The following is a 21,795-nucleotide window of genomic DNA, read 5'->3' as shown; positions in this document are numbered from 1 at the left end:
AAAAACTGCTGTGAGATGCAAACGTTTCCCGGGGCTGTATTTGTGTAGTTTAGTTTTCTGTTTTCCTTTTTCAACAATGAGGGTAAATGAAGGGCATACATACTTTTGACTTATTAAAAAAAGCTCATGAGGATCATCCATGTGTGACATACCTTCACTTAATCATTACCAAAATCTAACTCCAATCACAAAACAAAACCCAAGTCCTGAATGGTCCTCAACGTGAGGCCCTGCCAAAAATGACTTGACTCCACTAAAGTGTTGGTCTTGATGGAATGAATATAAGTGAACAGAAATAAACTGCAGACACACTTAAAAGAAGAGCTGTGGTTTCTCTTGTTGTACTGTTTTTGTCAGTTTGAGACCATTTAAAAAAAACCACCCAGTCAGAAAAAGAAAGACAATAGAACAATGAAGCTGTTTGGGGTATTTTTATGAGTCCCATAACTCTTGCGGACAATAATCATTTGTCCACAACAATTTAATAAAACTGTGAAGCATTTGTGAAACACATTATGAAGGTTTGCCTAAGTTACATAAATATGACTCAACTTGACAACACAAGCAACCTCAGAAAGTCCAAACTGAAACGCAATCCGGCAACAACGGGTTTTTCTCAAGAACTTGTAAACCTTGGCAGTAAATCACTTCTCACTCTAATGTACTACATGGTTAATCAAATCAAACACGTAGACAAACCCTCAAAAGTCCCACAAACCCCTGTACTTTGTCCCTCTCTCCACATGCCGACCATACAAACACTACCCCCAACCCCCCACGCACAAATACTTAATCCTCCCAAATCCAGACAGGAAATGCCCTCGTCAGTCGAGCAGAATGCTTTTGACAGACCCCCGCTGCTCTTTCGCTTTCTCTCTCTGCTCTCTCTCCTCCCCCTCTGCTGAACGATGTATGTGTCCTCCACAAACTGCCATCTGGAAACAGTTAGCCTGTGAACATTTGCACAGAGCCAATAAAAACAAGTCTATCGCGACTCTATCAGCAGTGGAGGACGATTCGACGACGCTATCAGAGGGGGATAAAGCCGTTTGATTTTACCTTCTGTTGCTGACGAGAGTGTGAGAGTGTGTGAATTGGGGACTTGTTTGGTGTCATGACTCATGAGATCCAGTCAAAGTTTTGGCCTAGCTCTTAAATGCTTGTTTCACTTTACAGCTCGTCTTTACAGCCTGGTTAGTTTCTATGAAGAGCTGCTCATGCTTGAAACTGTTTATCTAATTCTGAAGAGACGAGATGATTTGGCTCAGCCCTCAGATGACCCCATGTGTCTTAATGAGGGACATCCTGAGACTCTGTGATGTTTGTAAATGCGCAAAGGATGTGATTCACTCTGGAACGACAAGTAAAAAAAGATAAAATGACCACATTTTAATATTACAGTGAAACTGCCTATAGTTGAACCTGATATTTGGTTATTCCAGGTTACTGAGACCTGTTGTGGATTAAAAATGTTGTTCAAGGATGCTTTAATCACAGTGGCAGATGCAGGAAAGAAAATTTCAAACCAGGAAAAAGATCCATTTTTCAACACTTAAAACTGAGAAATACACAAAACCTACTATGAGATCTTTGAAGCCTTTATTGAAACCACAGGATCAGCTATGAGGACTCATACAAAGCAATCATCACAGCGTTGAGAAACTGTGCCCTCTAGTGGCAAATGTGCTCCAGCAGCACAGATGAAGGTAAAATGAATTCAAATCAAAGCTGTTGATCATAACAGGCCTCGATATACTAAAAATCAAGACAACATGAATTTTCTTTGCCATGAATCTTTAAGGTGACAACATATTGGGGGAAAAAAATTCACATTTTTTTTCTTTGCCTGTTTGCTACCCCAAAAGATGTTTATCACAAAACAACAACAGTAAAACTCAAGCAGTTTTCATATAGTTCTTATAATTAAATTTAATCAATTACACAAAAATATTACACACAAGTATGTACCATAAAATACTGCAAATAGTTACAATTTCAGTTACCACAACATGAACAAATCATTCTGTGAATCAGTGACTTTACATGCTTAAAAATATTTTGGGGTTTTGTGTACTTTGCTTTACAGCACACATGCACTGACGGTTTCAGAATAAACACAAACTACATTGTAGAGTTACTTTAGAAAGGTGCATGTTTTTCACAGTTGATGTGAAAACTATAAAGTCAGATCAGAATCAGATTTTCACAGCATCAAGGTCAAATATGAGCAGGAAGAACTTTTTGAAAACCAAAGAAATGCTGTCTGTTCTCCTGCCAGAGGTGTCAGAAAACCAGGGCTGAGAAAATTCACAGTAAAATATCTGCAGAAGACTGTTATAGTGTGGTTAATTTATCCTCGTGCATAGCAGTGCTGTGGTCTTCAGCGCTGAAAACAGGCTTACGATATAAAAGCTGAACACAGAGACGCTCAACAACACACCAACAGGAATCATAAGGCACCTGCATCCACCTTTATGACACGCAGTATACTGACTAGTGCAAAAACAGGCTGTCAACAGCATTCAAGCAAAATATATTTTACATCATGAACTATATTCAGACACATTTTTAAGAAGGCAGATCACCCCCTATGTCGCTTATTGCACTTCCTCTTCTCCACTGATGAGAATTTTCAAAAAGCGGATTTGATCAAACCAAAACATGAAACTAAAAATAGTTAACGAAGCCAAAAGCGAGTCAGGCGACAATTCGGCTGTAAGCTGTCTAACATGAAATTTTCCACAGAGATATTTAAAGATATTTAGAGTCCCAACTACCGCAGGTCAGCGTGTTGTTTGTTTTTACTTCATGTGTGTTTCTGTAACTCCAGTGAGGAGTCCGTTTTTTCAGCCATGAATGAGATGAACAAAAACACGTCCTCATGCGCTTCAGAGTGTCTGCACTTTGTCTTATCTGGTAACTGGTCACTTTGTTTTGTTTCTGTACCGACTACGGAGATTTTTTGTTTTTTTTTTTAAACCACATCAGATGAACAGTTTGGAATCTTAGCCCTTGTTTACACAGTAAAAAGGTCTAAAAGTCCTACTGTTCAGCCAGTACAAATACCTTCACTTTCAGTTATTCTTCCCTTTAACCTCCAGTGTTCTGCAGTACAGAGCCAAAACACTAAGCAGTGACATCACCACTCACAGACTGCACTGTGCGGCAGCTTGTGATTTAAACAGCCAACAGCACATGAAAGCAACGATTAGAAACCCCCTGATTCATCACATCCAGCTGATGGTGAAGTTCCGACTGAGGTTGAGCCCGAGATCTGCGACTGTTAACACCTGCAGGGAGAAGCGAGAAAACACGCCATGAATTTCTACATTCCACTTCATACAATTTTTACTACTACTTATTTTAATTTTTGATCTGTTATTGCTACCTCTACTTAAGTAAATACTATCTGTAAATCCTCAACTACTACTGCTGCTGCTGCTGCTGCATTCATGGGAAATAACCAAATGGTTCAGCTGAGTGCAAAAATGAGGAGGCAAAATTAACATCACTGGTTGTATCACACGTTTGATGATTTCCTGCATGTCACTCACTCACCGAGAACGTTTACCACTTAACCTCTACGGCTAAATCCACTTTCAACAAGCCCAACTGACTCAGTCCACGTGACTCAGCACGAACATTTAAAGAATTTCCCCTCGGGGATAAATAAAGGAATTCTGATTCTGATTCATCAAGCACAGCTAACATGCAAACCCTCACCTGGTTGACTCTGTAGGTGAACGCCGCATCCTGGGAGTTCACCAGCACTCTGCTCGGCTTCTGCTTCACACCGTAGAAGGAAGCCGTCTCCACGGTGATGTATGTGGCCTCCACGTTGCTATGGAGCACCTCTGAAGTCATCACGTTCTGCAGCGTAAGCAGATGGACACATAACAACACACATTTGAATGAATATTGCTGCAAAGCTGGACATTAAAGCTGAAAGGGGTCGTTCTTAGTGAGAACTTTTCACCTGACCCCGCAGTTCCCTTCAGCTCTATGGACCGTCTTAGTGTCCCTCAGCTCACTGTATTGTTTTCAACGCCTTTTCGTCAAAAAAGAGCCCTGATCAACTCACTGTGCCCTACCTGCCTGGCACCCAACGCCAGACAGACAAAGTTAGTGACAACAGGCATCCCGAGAAATGCGGGTGATCAAACTGAATCAGACAAAGCAGACTGGAATGAGCCACTGGCAGATACAAATGTGGACCCTTTTTCTTTTGAGGCCAATATAGCTGAGTGTCAGCACCTTTTCCACGTTGAAGATGATGTAGGAGTACCGGCTGGTCTCGTAGGTGTCGATGCTCTCTCCGTCATCCCAGTACAGATCACCACTGGCTGAGCCATCTTCAGATAGAGCCGAGACCAGATGAAGAGGCTGACCGCTGCTCACCCACAGGGTTGTGTTGGGCGCCTGTGCAAACATACGTGAAGAAAGAAAAACGAAAGTGACAAGAGAAATGCACGTGTTAAGTTATCCCAATAAACATCATGCAGGATCCGGGATGGATTTAGGCTTAGGTTAAAGGACCAGTTCACCCAAATCACAAAAGCTTTTCAGGCTAAACAAAGGCAACTAAGGGCTCTGCAACAACAGACTTTTGAGGAAGGTCAGATGGTGTGAGGAAAGCCTGGTGACTCGTAGTGCCGCAAAATACGCAAAAGAAAACCAGATGCAAGCAGTTATCATGCATGTTATCAACTTGTATCATCAACCTGCTGCGTGTGTTGAAAATGTCACAAAACAATATGCATGGTACTCATAAGCAATGAAAACCTCCAAAAAGGAGGATGAGGAGGGGGATTGTGAACCCTGGAGAAAAAGCGGCAGCAGGCTGAGGTAAATGTGTTTAGGAGTAACAGCAGGAGTTGGTTTGTAGCTGTGGACTTTGCCAACAGGCACATGATAAAGATTTTGACGTTGACGCAGCCTCGTCTTTAGGTTTTGGTCTGATTTCACCAGATTTCTGTCACATTTGTCAACTTTTGTCGAGAGCCTGTAACAGCGTAAACGGGCCTACAGGTGAGGAAATTCAGAATCATTCATAAAAAATGGAACAACAATGTGAACTGCATGAAGAAACCAGTGTTTACCTGTGTTGGTATCACACAGCCCTCGCGTAAATGCAGGTTGATCTTATCCAGAGGTGCGTGGAGTCGGAGTTCTTCACCCTTACCGTGCACAGAGTCGCCCTGGGAAGCGCAGAATCACATGTGGCTCAATAGTCGGCTTACACCAGTTTGTTGTGGAATCACACCACGCAGTGCACTCCATGTGTGGAAGCCTGAGTGTTGACAGTGGGAGTGTTGGTCTTACCGTGTAGTAGTCGTACCACAGACCCTCTGGGAAGTAACCATCCACGTAGTCGACTCCAGGATCCAGTACGGGTGTCACCAGTAAACTCTTCCCCCACAGGAACTGTTTGTCAATTCCATAAGTTCTGACATCTTTTGGGAACCTTGGGAGAAGACACAAGATGTTTGCCAAAGATCTTCCCAGTCCAGTCAAACCAAGTCAGATCAAGATAAATCAAACAGCATCACTTACTCAAACAGCAGCGGCCGTGCAACAGTGTGTCCGTGCACATGTGCGTGATGGAAGAGAGTGTAGAGGACGGGGAAGAGAGAATAACGCAGCAGCAAAGCCTGCTTCATGGCTGTGCGAGCCAGAGGGCTGAAAGCCGTCGGGTCTTGAGGCTGTAAATTTAATTAATCAGATGGTGAAATGTTCGAAAAAGGAGTGAGAGACAGTTGATACTACGATGCTCAAATAGCTCCTGAGTATTTCTATTTCTGGTGCTTTGTGGTGACGTTGGAGCAGTGATGTCAGACTCTCACATTCATGTCGATGGCATTGTGGTTGCGCGTGAAGGGATAGAAAGCTCCCAGCTGCGTCCAGCGGACACAGAGTTCCTCCTGCGGTGCCTCGCTGAAGCCGCAGATATCTGCTCCAACCAATGGGATGCCCAGGAGGTTGAAGGTCAAGATACCTGAAGGAGACAAAAGACACAGAGGTGAGAACACAGAACTAGTAAATGGACAATTCCATGCACACTTCGAGGAAACCTAAAAAAAAAAAATAAAAAATTAGCTTGAGTGTTGTTGGTTGTCCTCATTTTACTGAAGTTGATGGAGCAACTACAGAGTCACGTGTGCAATAACACGTCTAGCTGCCACGTGATGGAGATCGTCAGAACAGCATAACCCGTAAATTAGCAGCTATACAAGAAAGTAAATATAAATAAAATCCTGTAAATATGCAGGCATTGGTTGAGTTGAAACAAGTTAAAATACAAAAATGACAAATGGAGCTTCAGGAAAGTTAAAACTTTCACAGTTGTGCCAATGTGGATGAAGTGACCGTTTTGTTTTTGATCAAACAAATTTTAAATGCCTGAATAAAGATTGGAAAGGCAAAATGTTAATATTAAGATAAAGCAGAATATATGTGTAATTATTACATCTGCGAGAGCAAGTCAGCATATTTTTAAATACCTTGATGATCACCTCTTCCCTTAAAACTGACAGCGACAGTGCAGTTTTGTTTTTTGTACACTTCTATTTTGTACACATATTCACAATATTAAAACATAGCTAGTGATAATTTATTGAGCAGATAAAAGTATTTCACGTGTGTCTAAATGATCTAACCTGCAATTGACGTGTACATGTCTTTCCACTGGCTCCTGTTGTCTCCCAGCCAGTGACCAGAGTACATCCCCTGACTGGGGAAGGTGGAGCGAGAGATCACAAAAGGCCTCTTGGCCACAATCCGCGTCAGAGCACTGGACAAGAGGACACGGTGGACAGACAGAGGATTTAATTAAAGGACTCAAATTGTTCACAAGGCGATAAAGCCGTCCAACTACTGGCATTTTATCTTTGTTATGTGTTTGTGTGTGTGTGTGTGTTACAGGTTGTCACCTTGCAGACGCTTTAGCTTCCATAAGTCCATAGAGGCTGTGCACATTGTAGTGTATGGACTGCTTCTGCTGTGCAGTGGCACACAGTGTTTTGCCTCTCAGCAAACCTCCTAGTACGCCTGAAAGGACAAAGAAACAATTTTACACGCTGACGACCGTGTTGTGTTTCCAGTGTGATATGTGCTTGACAGCCGCCTCTCCCACCAGGTGTGTAAGGAGGATTTTCAAGACTGCTGGACGGACAGCCATTGGTAGAACCATCCAGGAAATTTGACGGCTCATTCATGTCCTGAAAACGAATGAGACAAAGGTCAGGGAGAAGATATGAGGTGCAATGACTTGAGTCAGTTCTGCAACAGTATCTCCCACTTCCATACTTACAATCCATAATCCATCAAAAGGCACCTTCTGATGGAACCTCTGAAGGTTGTCATACCACCATTCATGTGTTGCATCATCAGAGAAATCGGGATACGCTGTCAGACCAGGCCACACCTGGAGGAAGACACGGAGAATTTTATATATATAATCCACCATGAGCACTTCCTCTTGACAGCAGAGGACAGAGGGAGGAGTCTCACCTTTCCAATAAGTGTTTTTCCTTCAGCGTCTTTAATAAAAATGTCTCTCCTCAGCCCTTCATCGTACGGCCAGTATGAGCCCTCTGGCTGTGTGCTGCTGATGCCCGGATCCTGCAGGTCGAGACGCGACTGTCACACAAACAAGCCAAATCAAACGCAGCGCTCACATGAAAGCGAATGCAAACTCCTGTGTACCAGGATCATGACGTAGCGCTGGTCATGAGCGTGCAGGTCCTTGATCAGATCAGGCAGCGTGGCAAACCTTGTTGAGTCAAAAGTGAAGTCCATGAATTGGTCCATGTAGTCGATATCATTCCACTGGACGTCCTGCGGCCAAACCAACACACACAAGTTGTAATTTCATGAAGAAAATCTTTAAGCCATACTGACAGACAAACAAACAAAACAAACAGTAATAACTGTGGACTGGGGCAACTTCACCTGAGGTATCCCATAATTCCTCATGCTCTTCACAACCTCCCAGGTAGAATTGCTGGTCTTGTAGCCCCAGCGACACAGATGGTAGCCTAAAGCCCAGTAGACGGGCATCGCTGGGTAGCCTGTGAACACGAGAGCGAGCAAGAGGAGGATATGAGCAGTAACAAATGCAGGAACTGAGAGAACAGACACAAACTCTGGGATTAACAGAATTACATCAGACACACAGCAACAGTCCGTGGAGTGTTTTATTACTCTCAGTATCTGTGGATCAAACCTGATGTTATACTTGACACATAAACCCGCTGTACAGGGTTTTTTCACTCATAAAATAGACAAAAGTAACGGGAGCATTACACCACATTCTAAATACACAGATATCAAAATGGAGTTGGTCCCCCTTTTGCAGCTCTAACAGCTTCCACTCTTCTGTGAAGACTTTCCACAACATGTTGGAGTGTTTCTGTGGGAATTTGTGCCCATTCATGCAGACACTGATGTTGGACCAAAAGGCCTGGCTCACAATCTCCGTTCCAGTTCATCCCAAAGCTGTTGGATAAGGTTGAGGTCAGGACTCTGTGTGGGCCAGTCAAGTTCTCCCACACCAAACTCATCCAACCATGTCTTTATGGAGCTTTGCTTTGTGCACTGGGGCACAGTCATGCTGGAATAGAAAAGGGCCTATGCCAAACTTCCCTGGAAGTAAGGAGCCCAGCCCAACTGCTGATAAACAATCAGGGCTTGTTTTTTTAACTTATTTATGAGGTGTTATGTGTGGTGGTGAATAATATCTGCTTAAAAAGAGAAAAGGAGTGGGAGGAGGAGGAAGACAAAGTTTACAGATAGAAGTTTTCACACTTAAGTAGCCTAAAGTGGCATGTCTGTTAAAGATCATTTCATTCAAACAGCTAATCTCACACAAAGTCAGCCGCTACAATCAACAGGAGGGCTGTGCTGCCAAGAGACTGGCATGTGGAATTAGCTCTTGAAGTAAGTAACAGTTGTAATAAAGTAATTTTATAACCTGTAAGACAATCAAATAGCTATTGTGCACGATGTTCCCACATGTCCATAGCCTGGCAAACCTTCACTGACCTATGACTTCCACGTACTGTCCAATCACTGAACCCGGATCGGGACCAAGGAAAACGTAAAAGTCAAGGATTCCACCAACAGTACGCCAAGTGAGGGCTGGGGCAGGCTGAAGGATCACGTCTGAAGAAACAGGAAAAAGTAGTGACGAATCAAATTATATTTAGATGAAAGTCCTTTTGGATTAGCTACACTGATCACCACTGAGATATGCACAACCATGTAGCTAGAGAGCAAATAATTAAAGAAAGTTTAATGAGTAACTAGGAATAAAATGTACAGGAATATATACACAGTCTTCATGGTGCAATAAGAAACAGAAAAAGAAAAAAATCTGTATTATAACATTAAAAGCTAATTTTCAAAATTCCTTATGATGATGGCAGAGGGAGAGCAGTTAAATTAAAATCTGACTGAGATTTCAGTCTTTAGGAAATATAACATAACCTCAAAATGACCTCTCTATGTGAGACTGGGAAGCTGCAGTCACGCTCCTATGACGCTGCAGAAAGTCATGATGGTGCCTGCCATTTCAGCTGAGACTTCTGTTTTTATGAAACTGATTACTGTTGTGATCCAGAGTGTTGCAACATGTAAAAATCTGCATTACTGCACATAGCAAAACCTGAAGAGGAAGCCTCAGGGCGACTAACTGACTAACTAACTGACCCATTGCATTGCTGTTCAGCAGGAAGAAGCCATGTGCGTTCCCACCGTCCTCCATCGCCAAGTAAAATGGATGAGCTCCATATAAGTTTGTCTGCTCCTGCATTGTAGACAATAACACGAGGATATTAAAATAAAATCTTGTATTATTTGTACAAAGGCGAATAGCACATTCAATCAAGCGATAATCCCAAGGAGCAAAGTCCTGAATGTTGTTTATAGCGTCCATTTTCACAGAAGACATTTTGACACACCACAGTAGGAAAAGGTGCAAATGACTGATTGAATAATAAAAGGTTGGCTCTGTTCTATCAGGTTTAACAGAAAGATACTCCAGAAAGCCAACGTGCACAACAGCAGGACTTCCCCTAAGTGGAATGGAGCCGTCACTGATGTTATTAAATACACAAGAGCTTTTCCTGCTCTAAATGAACGCTTTACAAAAAGGTTATGTTATGTTATTACTCTTCCTATACCTATCTATCCATCATCTATCAGCGCTTATCCTGTGCAGGGTCGCTGAGGGGCTGGAGCGTTCCCCAGCTGTAATGTTGTAACTATAATCAGCACAATGACAGAACTTTAATTTGCATACCATAGGAGGCACATCTCTGGCCCACATGGTGAGTGTGTTCCAGTGGACATCATGCAGAAAGGTGGAGCGGTGCTCGCCCAGGCCGTAAATGAACTGAGTGGGCAGGCAGGTGGAGATCTGGAGAAACTGATCCGCGTAGAAGAGAGGAGCCACTGTGGTGTTCAGACTAACAGGAAATCGTAGAAAGGGGACACAGTATAATATAGTTAACTGTTATGTTACAACAAACAATGACTTTCACAGCCGAACGCGTCTTGAAAGAGTTTGCAGTATCCGGTTTATGTCCAGTTGTAACCATAACCCTAAACGTAATGCAGCTATTCAAGTCAGACTCACAGCACAGCTCCTGTGGCCTTCCTCTTCACAACGACACCAAATGGCTGCTTTGAAATCTCCACAGTGTAGTCTGGACTTTCTGCCTTCTTGGAGGCAGTGGGAACATTGATCGGTACCTCAAACCGTAAATTAGAGGGGTCAGTAATCTACAGTGAGAAACATGAGGAAAACAAATGAAATTACAAACGAGATAATGTACAGCAATATGTAATAAAAATTAAATCAGCAGAACCATTAGGTTTAAAGATTAGAGCTGTTACAAATATTCGATTAATCAATTCATTGATCGAAAGAGCAAGTTGCTAACTGTTTTTTGATAGTTAAGCGTTAAAAATTTGCTGGTTCCAGCATATTTGACCTCGTGTACCCACATACTAGATCAGCTAAGACGCTACAAGTCCTCTGCACAGATATTAAGAGCAAAGTTCTTGTACAAAAACATAATTGTATGCTGTGTGACTGTGTGACAACTCACCCTGACACGAAGTCGAGTGTCTGTCTCATGACGGATCTCCACCTCCAGAGTGAGGATGTCTGCTGGGTAGTAGGTCTTCACCTCCCTTACAAGCACACCCTTCTGTCCCAGGGACGTATCATTTATTGACACAAGCGAGTAGGAAGGGAAATCTGAAGGATAAAAACACCAAGGGATACCATTTCGCTTTGAGGGGCGGGTGGCGGAGGAGGGAGCGGATGCAGGAATAAAGCAACAGTTCCTTGCCTCACACAACTCCCGGGTCACAACCACCCCTCTTTCAGGGTAGCAATCAAACCTCCATGCCTCAGGGATCAAGCTGCAAGCCTGACGGCGGGAAGCAGCTGCTGTGTCATTTAGTGCTGTTTTTTCCTCAGAGTCTGGTGTCTGGTGTGCATGAGCAGGTGGCAGGGGTCTATGCGGCTGTTGGTTGGACGGACTGTGCATCCAGAATATGGTGCCCAGCAGCCAGCCTCCACAGAGGAGCAGCAGCAGGCAGCCAATCACCACAAGGCCTGTGGTGACAGAGCATGACGGCCTCTGCGGAAGCAAAGAGGTTTCTTCTGGCTCCGGCACCTCAAAAACACACACACAATCACAAAGAGGGGAAATTCAACAAGCAACACACTCACAATAGACCAGGAGTGCAACTAAGGATTTTTATTATCACTTAACTGATGATTATTTTCTCGATTTATTGATTAATTGTTCAGTCTTTAAATTGTAAGAAAATAGTGAGCAATTCTATTGGCAAAACACACCAGTTTACCACCACAAAAAATAAATAAATCTTCACAATTGAGAACTGGAACTTGAAAATACTCAGCATGTTTCCATGAAAAATTACTTAAACGATGGATCAATTATCAAAATAGCTGCAAATTATCAGAGCAGCCAGAAACAATTCACTTCAGTCCTGAGGAAGAACAAACTAATATAATCATGAATGAATGAAACAAACACCTCTACATTCTAAAACATCCAAAACATTGCCAGCCTGAAGAAAGAGCAAGAAGTTTCTGCAGCAGTGATTTAAGAGACTGATTCTTCACACTTCCAATACATTATACCTAAACATATGGACTCACTTGAACTTCTTCCTGGACAGGACGAGGTTCTTCTAACAAAACTGCACTGGAAAAGTGAACATCTTCAGGGTTCAGCCGCCTGTATGACACCATCCTGATGGTTTGTTTGTTAAAGCGAGTGACTGAACATGAGGGAAAGAAGAGACAAAGTTCAGTGTGATAGCAAGTCTCACTTCCTGCTTTCTAAAGTCGCCTGGAAAAGTGTGCAAAAGAACGCGTTAAAATGATGGATTCCTTGATTTGAATGGTTTCATTTTAAACGGAAAGATGGAACAGAAAGCAGAAGTTGGGCAAATAATATATAAATGACGGGGACTATTCATGGTCGCTTTAACATTTAGACAGGAAAGAAGATCATTTCTTTAGTGCAAACATTCGGGAAACATTAAACTGCCATAGAGTCGCAATCACAACGTCATTAATGAACTGAGTTTAATGATCATAACTGGAACTCAGAATGAAGCTACTTCGGTCACATGCAGCTAAACTTTTAATAAAACTTAATCTGGTGAATGTCTCAATACCCTCGTGACATGTCACGTTATTACCATCTAAGGTTGTATTATGAACTCCCATGATATTATGTGTAGCGCCACATTTTGTCCAGAGGACACTATTATCTCGTAACTTTGCTAATGTTAGCTAACCCTGCACAGCAAATCATATGTTGAAGTTCACCAAGGAGACATTTGATGTCTAAATCAACTGCGCTGACTACACACGTGTAATTGTGACTGACTGTGATGTACTGCAATAAACTAACGTTAATAAAAAACATTTGTTAGCCTCAGCTACCTTAAACAGCCTTGTAACTGTGGCTAACGCGAGCTAACGCTAGCTGACAAGGGCGTTAGCATCTGTATTGCTTACCCAAATAGTCTGAATCCTATAGACAGGAAAAAACACAGCATACAGAACAAAGTTTTCTTTAAATAAATGTTGTGTTAGCTACGTCTGAAACTCTCATCGCAGACAACCACAGCTGTCTGCATGGCTCACGTCTGTTTATCTTTATGCCGCATTCACTAAACTCGTAATTTCTAAAACTTCCTGTTTAAGAGCCCTCGTACAATCGTCGTGGGATGTCCCTGCTTGATCTGTAAACTAAACTCAAAAAAAGTGATGCTATCGCTCATGAAAACATTATTATGCTATAAAAATATTAGAATAAAGATGCACAATTACTTAAATATGATATTTTTATTTAACTTATCAGTGCCGCCAAGTTAGTCGTCAGTGTAAGTCGTCTTGCCACTGAGCTGCCTTCAGGAGCAGCTTTGGTGTTTTTTAAAATCCTTACACGAGCAATCTATCCGTCGGGTAATATGAATTCACCTGTGCTGCGGTAATGTATGAAGGTAGAGAGGTAAAAAAAAAAGAAGAAGTGGGGTTTAACAGTAAAGTTATTTTGAATAATCAAATTCCCTATACGGTACGTTTATACATACTTGGCCAATAAAGCTAATTCTGATCATTTTAGAGTCACCTGACTGCCCGTAAATGTGCTTTAAACGGTAACAGGTCTTTCTACCAGATAGAAATCTGACCCCATAACCAGCAGTGCAATCTAGAATAATTGTTTAAACTTTAAGAGAAGTTGCATTTTATTTTGTGGGAACATTTAGTAATCTATTTTGATGAAGATTTTCCACCTGACAGAATTAAACCTCAGTTTGAAATGGTACAGTGAGCAGCTAAAATTACTCACTGGTTAAAGAAAACCAAGCTCAAATACCAGTTCATATGACTCATACACTCTAACAAAATATACTGTAGTTATTCCTGGTGCATGCTGTTATATGCAAAGTGTTGTGTGGCTTACGTGGATAATTTTGTTCTCGCCATACGCTGTTACTGCATTCAAATGGCTTTTTAAATGTGGGTCTCCAAAATGGTTTGGGGGAAAAACAGGAGAACATCTACCCACATTACATTTTGGTATTCCTTTACCGTAACCTTTGAGCAAGTTTGGGCAATCACAGTGCAAGTGCAATGACTTCTTGCAAAGACAAGGCAAAACCGATTTAAACTCTATTTGTAACCTCTTCACTTCAATCAGAAATCTGCTTAGAAGATACTCTCTGGCTCACTATTAAGAAATGCACTCTCTTCAGTTTCAATATACCAGAATTTATTTGGTCAGAGTTCTTTTCGTTGTCTACAGTCAGTCTTTTTTAATAGTGTAAGAGATTGTATACATGTTGTAAATTTTAAATATTCATGACTTTACATACATATATTTGTAACTCTCTTACATTAACTTCTGGAGTCATAAATACCCAAACAAAATAGTCCTTAGTACTTTTATTGTTGACATGTCCCATACAACTAGACAGAGGCAGCACTGGGCAACATTTACCATCTAGATGGCTTTATTCTGTTGTCTCTTCTATCACAGCCTCAGAGGATGATACCTTTATTCACAATAGTTACTTGGCCTTTAAGAGTTGTCAAAACCAGGCGAACCTGATTCATGTTCTGGTTGTAGAATAACTGCTGTAGAAAACAAAGATAAAAAACTAATAAGGCAAAATTGTTTTGGCAAAAAAAAACCCTGCTGAATATCACAATCCCACTGTTTCATTACTGGCTAAATTCTTTTCAGTAGCTGAAGAATGAACACAAGTTTCACCTGATTTGTAAACTGTTCACTGGCCATTGTGACATCTGATAAAAAAACATTATTATTTTTTTTTAATCTGATTTCCACAGACAGGATTAGTCCAAATGACAAATGCTGTGTGGAAAAAGTGAAGTCACACATCTTAAATGAGTCATTTGCACTACCAGAAATACTAATGCAAGTGCCATATTTCAAGGCAACTAACACAGGTAAGAGTGATAAACGTGAATAAATATGACCTCTAAAATTTATCATCTAAGCAGTTCCAGAGATTTTACAAAAGTTATGACTGTAGTAGATATTTGTTGGGTCACTTTGTCTGAAACTGTGTTGTTAGTTACTGAACAGCACCTGGTATGCGTCTGCTTATTAATTTGACTGCACTGGGTGCTGTACTTTTCTGTTTTAATGTACTTTTTTTGTGAACCACCACATAAAGGTTTACTGACTAATGTCTATTCACAGAGGTAGTTCTTCACATTCTCCTCTTACTGCCCATAATCTTGTACTGTAACACTAGTAGTGGCATATGTATCTACGCTTTATATAAATACATTATCAGTCATTTTTGTCTATTACACACATATTAACTGGAGAGTTATCGTCACTCTGTGATAAATCATCGTTCTTCACGCTGAATGCGGACTCCTCCTCCTCCTCAGTCTGAATCTGCTCGTGTTTCCGTCTGTGGAGCCGGAGGCTTTGTGAGCGGCTGAAGCCTCTCCCGCAGATGTCGCAGCCGTACGGTCTTTCTCCCGTGTGAAGCCTGAAGTGGTTCTTGAGGCTTGAAGCTCGTGTAAAACTCTTGTCACACTCGGGACAGTCATATTTCTCCCCGAAGTGGATCTTCTCATGTTCCCTCAAGCGGCCGGACTGGTTGAAGCTCCTGTCGCACAGAGAGCAGTGGTAGGGCCTCTCCCCTGTGTGCGTGAGCCGGTGTCTGTTCATGGCACCAGAGTGGGCGAAGCTCTTCCCGCAGTCTGGGCAGGAGAAAGGTTTCTCTCCTGTGTGGACTTTCTGGTGACCTTTGAGTTGACCTTTCTGGGTGAACTGCTTCCCACACAGACTGCACTGGTAGGGTTTCTCTCCCGAGTGAATCCGCATGTGGATCTGAAGCGCAGACATCTTGTGACAGTCCCTTCCACAGAGCCCACAGCAGTAAGAGCTCTTTGTCGCAGTGTCATTAAACTGCTTCTGCGCTGGTGAGGCTGGAGGACTGTCTTTCTCATTGTTAGCAGCATGATCAGGATCCTCGTCAGACACTGTGGAAACATAATGAGCGAAACACGCCAGTTAGTAACAGCGAAGACAAAACAACTGATATTAACCTTTCTGCTTGGCAAAATATGCTGAAATCCAACATGGTATCAGATTTAAATAAAATAAACTGAGAAAAAGAAAATGATCAACTTTCAACTCATTTGTGAGCATTATCATACAGAACAAGTGAAGCATGTGTGAATCAAATCAATTCTTTCTATGATGCATATGAAATTCAAAGGAGCCTTAAGAAGAAATGCAAAATCAACACTAACCAAAAGTGCAGGATTCTCATTTTCAAACAGTCAGAGACACCAATGAGTCAGTCTGGGTGAACTGAGAAAAGACAGTCCACTTTCTATTATTTCAATTATCAAAATATTAGAGAGATAGTTCTTTCTCTGAGAAAAAAATATTAAGCACATTAAAAAAAACACATTAACCAGACAGAAGCCACAAATTTAATTTAGCTGTTAGGCCAACTCCAACAGTGTATAATTAGCTACAGTTAATAACATCTGGTGATGCCAAATGTCATTTCAACCAAGTCTAGCTAAAATGAGAAGGCTGCTAGTGAAACCCATAAGTGAGTAAACGAGGGCAGACAGGCTTTTATTGATCTTGTACATTGTGTCAACTCACGTTACATAATTTAATTATCTTTTATGCACATACAACAGGGTGGCCACCAAATATACGGTCACTTTGCCAACATCTTGCTCACTGCCACTGGTTTTTGAATGGTATGTTAAAAACTGTAAGGATAAAATCATAATAAGAAGACCATGTCCTCAATGTTGACAAAAAGAAAGAGAGGCAGCTATGTCTGTAGTTCAGATGTATATCACAGATGTCAGAAGTGTGAGTGTGGAACTGCTGAAACTGAAAGAGTGCTAACCAAAGATGCCCCACAAACTATGACCCATCTGGCAGAAATTTGTCAGGCTTCTAAAATTAATTTTAAAATTATGACCAACGTGAGGCTAAAACCTGACTTAAACCATACAGAATCTTCCCTAAGTAGTCCCAGCTGCAGTAGCGAATAAAGCTGCACACCAGAGAAAAACTGGAGAGCGAGACATTAAACAGTGAATGACGAATGCTGTGTTTTGTCTCTTATTAAATGGCAGATGTGGGGGAAGAAATAGGCTGAGTTAAATTGAGTAACATTAGGAAACCAATCAGTTCATGAAAGTTTGAAATCTACTCCAGTTTTTCAATAGAACTGCATTCAGAAGTATTTTATATTATGCTTACTGTTGACAAGGTCGTCTTCTTCCTTTACGGTAATCCTTATATCTGTGTTGCTTTCCTGCTGCTGCTTTTCTGTTTCCTCTGGCATCGTGCAATCCTCACTACCAGACACCTGGCCAGGAGCTTCTCCTGCTGGGAAAAAAAAAACATTAAGGTAAAAACCATCATCAAATGCAGTGTATAAGAAGAAAACCTGGAATCTCTTGTTTACATACCACACAAAGGTTCTTCTTCTTCCTCCTCTTTCACTATTACATTCATATGCGGACTGGAAGCGATGTCCTCTAGTCGATCTTCTGGCTCTCTTTCTCTGTTCTCAAACTGCTTTGCTGCCTTGTCACAGTTAAGACGCTCCGAGGAGTGAGGCTCAACTGCACTGGGCAAACTCTGACTGTCAGACACCTACAAGAACAGTTTGATAAGAACAAACAGACTCCCACAAAAAATGAAAACAAAACAAAACAAAGATTGTACTCCGAAACTACTGTGTATTGTCACTACCTCAGAGCTGATGTTGCTGTCCAGGTCTTGCTGGGAGGTTTCGCCAACTGCAGCTTGACCCGGGTCTGAGAGGACACCCGTAACTGACCCATTCTTGCTCTGTGCACACGATCTTTTGTGGTTTCTGAGAGTTCCTGCCAGTGAGAAGTGCCTCCCACAGTCTGTGCAGGTGTACGGCTTTTCTCCCGTATGAATCCTGGTGTGCCTCCGCAGCTCTCCCGGAGCTACAAAAGACTTATCACACTGTGTGCAGCTGTATGGTTTTTCTCCCGTGTGAGTCCGCATGTGTGTCGTCAGAGTCCACTGCTGCGCAAACGTCTTCCCACAGTCTGAGCAGTGGTAGGGTGTAATGCCGGTATGGAGACGCTCATGTCTTACTAGCGTACCGGACAAGGCAAACCTTTTGTCACAGAAAGAGCACTGGTAGGGCCTCTCTCCAGTGTGAGTCCTCTGATGATCTCTAAGCTCAGCCGCTGAGTTACAGCTCTTGTCACAGTCCGAACAGGGAAACTTCTTCCTCGTAAAGCCCGCAACAACCTCAGAGTGCATCGCCTCCAAATGAGTTTTCAGATGCCAGTGTCGGGAAAAGCTCTTGAGACAGATGGAGCAGTGATAAGGCCTCTCGCCAGTGTGTGTCCGCCGGTGCAGCCTGAGCTCCCCCTGACTAGCAAATCTTTTCTCACAGAAAGTGCATGGGAATGGCTTTTCCCCTGTATGGACTCTTTCGTGTATCATGAGCAGCCCTTTTTCTGGAAATCTCTTTTCACACATTGAGCAGGGGAAAGGCCTCTCTCCTGAGTGAGTACGTAAGTGCCGCTGAAGTTTTGAGGCGTAAGGGAAGTCTTTCCCACACACAGAGCAGCTGTGAAGAGATGGTGGTTTTTCACTCTCACTCTGATCAAATGTCTTGGACGGAGCTACTGCAGGAACAATTTCAGGGACAACTCTCTCTCCTGTGGGAACAAAAAGACGAGTAAGTATTTTATTTAGGAGAGAAAAAGGTCAAGGAAACATTTAATCCCTGAACACAACCAACAGTGATGCTGCTGGTGGTGAGGTGGCACAAAGTACCACAAGGGGTGCACAAGACAATAGCGTGTTCATATGTGCTGTTGCCCAAGTTACAGGCTGCACTACTACGGTCATTATTAATGTAGTTTTTGTTCTAGGTTCTGTGATATTTGCCCAATATCCTATCATAGAGACGTGTAATTTATCAAGCAATTAGGGGAGGTGAATACAAAAACTGAAATACTTGAATAATGTATTGCAGTATAATACCACTGCAATAAGCAACATTTTCAAAAACAACTACTGCTTCAGTTGTTTATATGTTGAATCAATTCTATGGCTAAGCCTGTACTTTGTAGTGACTTACTGTACAGCAGTACTTTGGAAGGCATGTATAATATAATGCCAGTGCTATGTTAGACTACATCGCAACTTGCAGTCCATTTCTTCCTGACATTCAGTGTATGCGTTGTTATGTGTGAGTGTGTGCTTTGTTACAATTTATTTGCTCACCGAGATCTGAGAAGTCCATTTCTTCTCCATCAGAGTTGATTAGGCCTCCGATTTCTTGCTGATCATCCTCAGCGAGGATAAGTGCTGGTTCAAAGTCCTCTGGGTTTTCAGAGCCCATCTCTCAGGAAAAGAACCTTGTAGAGGTCAAAAATCAAGAATCTATATATATATAAATATGCAGTATATGTAAGCCAAACAAGCCCAAAATCCTCACAGCTATGAAAGACACCTGAACAACCATGGCTGTTGCTCTTTGGACTATTACCACATTATAGGGGGACTAACAATAATCCAACATTGTAAATGCTAAAATAATGATCATTTAAAGAGGGGATTGGATTTATGAGGTAGAGTAAGAAATGTGGCAGCACAAAGTAACCCAACTTACAAAGTGAAGAGTCACAGTAACGTGTCATCTGTGATATTCACATGCATGCAGTCAGTTATTGTTGTCCTACTGTAGACTGGCACAAACATAGGACAGTGTAGTTTAATTAACATTTTTCTTAAACTTAAACTTCAAACCTTTATGCCAGTATATATATGTATATATATATTTTTTTTACATACACCGAAATTCTTTTTTGGATTTAATTCATCACTGACTGAACACACACATGCAACATGCAGTGAAACACACAGGAGCAGTAGGCTGTCAATGTCAGGCGCCCGGGGAGCAAACTGGGGGGTTGGCCAGCTAATGGAGGCGGGGAGAAATGATTAATCACTACACCACACCCAAATCTTTCCTGCCAGTCTGGCGGGGGGGGGGAATCGACCGACCCTCCAGTCACAAGCTGCTTCTCCAACCTCTAGGCCACAGCCCCCCGCCCCCATTTCAAATGCTATACCAGCACAAACCAAGCCTGCCTTGATGAACAACCAACAAAATAAAATGTCATTTTTTATTCATTAATATATTCCATACAGCATATTCAAAGTTCCTGTAATTAGGACTATAGACTAGTCAGAATGATTTCAAACATTTGTGAAATACTGGTTGTGGTGACACTGCTGAATTATACCACTGATCTAGGTATTTTTGCACTTAACAATTACCTACACAATAGATTTTAATAGTATTATACTATATATATAAAGGAATTCTGATATTTTAAACCAGATGTGTTTAATCTCATACTGTTCACTCAGGGTTCATTCAATGAATGAGACTTTTTCCTTATTATTGTTTTAGTTCAGCTTTAGCTTTTCAAGCTCCAGCAGGTCTCAATACGGGAAGTATTCTTGTTACTTGTCGCCCCCTCTACAGGAGGGCATCAGCTAATCAACAGTGCCTGGAAGACATCTATTGTCCTGCTCAAGGACACTTCAGCAGGATGACTGCTTTGTTGTGACGGGGGGGCTTGAACCTGGCTGGGCCTGATGGACAGTCTACCTTAACGATGAATTGCCATACAATCTTAATGCTTAGCACCTAATTTACTTAGGTGCAGCAGTTTCTATTAGGGAGCTACTTTTGCGTAAAAACATAATGACTGTGATTTGAAGTGATCTGAATATGAAGAGACGCACTCGGGATATCTCTAACCGTGCATCAGCATTGAGCAGCCCTGTTAGCTCAGTAGCATTAGCCTGGTGGGCTCAATTTTGCTCCATCCATTTAAGTCTCACATTAATTGCAACTCAAGTTGGGCAGCAACCTGGCTGACTAACCTGTTGGTATCTATGGTGTCACAATATCCATTTAATCGGGAGCAAGCACACTCTGCGGTACAGACACCAGTGTTTGACCTCTGAATGAGATGTCTCAGACGTGACGCGGCGCCGGTGACCAACGCTTCGGTCAACGACCACTTCTGCCTTAGAGAAAACTGTTATTAGCCAGCTAGCTTTGCTCATCGTAGCAATTAGCTCACGACTAGCTCCTTCAAAGCTGCAGCCGCTAATCAGCAAAAACAAAGGTTACCAGTCACGATAAATTCACCATCAAGTCCGACATGAAATTAAAAGATTCTTTCTTTACAGCAAATGTCACCTCTGCTCGTCTAACGCTCGCTAACTTAGCTAGCTAACATTTTAACAACAGACAATAGACATTTTGACCAACCTCAGCATAGATTTTTCCCTCAGGTAAAAAGTGGTCGCTCGACAGAAGTTTATGGAAACGACTTGGCAATATTTCTACTTCTCTCTCATTTTCATGCTCTGTCTGTTCAAACAAAACGCAAATTAAAGCCTGCGAACGTTGACTGAGTTGAGTTAAATAGCCGTTTGGATCTAATGATAACCTCTCAGGTTTTAGCTGCTAGCCATTTACAGCAGTGTCGGAACTTCCGGTTGGCTTTAAAAAAGCACAATAAAAGCACCGCTAAAGTAACCTTTTGCATCAGTCTCGTTTTCTACCTCTTTTTGCACATGCGAATACATCAAACGTAAATATATATAATAAAATATAATATATAATATAAAAAAA

General features: G+C 41.9%; 2 protein-coding genes across 6 annotated transcripts; both read right to left on the bottom strand.

The window, feature by feature from the left end:
* Positions 1-1,582: 1,582 nt before the first annotated feature.
* Positions 1,583-13,228, bottom strand: gaa2 (alpha glucosidase 2). Its single transcript, XM_046372234.1, has 21 exons — positions 13,070-13,228; positions 12,200-12,321; positions 11,112-11,687; positions 10,637-10,782; positions 10,301-10,466; positions 9,709-9,805; positions 9,043-9,162; positions 7,951-8,069; positions 7,705-7,836; positions 7,510-7,620; positions 7,310-7,423; positions 7,133-7,217; positions 6,930-7,047; positions 6,657-6,790; positions 5,844-5,995; positions 5,554-5,702; positions 5,323-5,464; positions 5,100-5,198; positions 4,255-4,419; positions 3,724-3,870; positions 1,583-3,290 (listed from the first exon to the last, which is right to left on the bottom strand). Exons 2-21 carry the CDS (start codon positions 12,290-12,292, stop codon positions 3,228-3,230), a joined length of 2,928 nt encoding a protein of 975 aa, XP_046228190.1. The 5' UTR covers positions 12,293-12,321; positions 13,070-13,228; the 3' UTR covers positions 1,583-3,227.
* Positions 13,229-14,313: 1,085 nt separating this feature from the next.
* On the bottom strand, positions 14,314-21,665 carry LOC124050153 (zinc finger protein 2-like). 5 transcript variants are annotated; one of them, XM_046372386.1, is made up of 7 exons: positions 21,430-21,665; positions 21,036-21,182; positions 19,362-19,495; positions 17,838-18,790; positions 17,552-17,738; positions 17,340-17,468; positions 14,314-16,084 (listed from the first exon to the last, which is right to left on the bottom strand). In XM_046372386.1, the coding sequence occupies exons 3-7, from the start codon at positions 19,477-19,479 to the stop codon at positions 15,381-15,383; spliced, it is 2,091 nt and encodes a 696-aa protein (XP_046228342.1). In that variant the 5' UTR covers positions 19,480-19,495; positions 21,036-21,182; positions 21,430-21,665; the 3' UTR covers positions 14,314-15,380. The 5 variants fall into 5 exon arrangements, with proteins under 5 accessions (XP_046228342.1, XP_046228348.1, XP_046228357.1 ...); XM_046372392.1 differs by having other exon boundaries at positions 21,036-21,178; XM_046372401.1 differs by lacking the exon at positions 21,036-21,182 and having other exon boundaries at positions 19,362-19,520.
* Between the last annotated feature and the right edge of the window lie 130 nt (positions 21,666-21,795).

The sequence above is a fragment of the Scatophagus argus genome, chromosome 2 (assembly GCF_020382885.2).
Source record: "Scatophagus argus isolate fScaArg1 chromosome 2, fScaArg1.pri, whole genome shotgun sequence".
Taxonomy (NCBI): domain Eukaryota; kingdom Metazoa; phylum Chordata; class Actinopteri; family Scatophagidae; genus Scatophagus; species Scatophagus argus.
The sequence above is the reverse complement of the archived record's forward strand: the minus strand, read 5'-3'. Positions and strand labels throughout refer to the sequence as shown.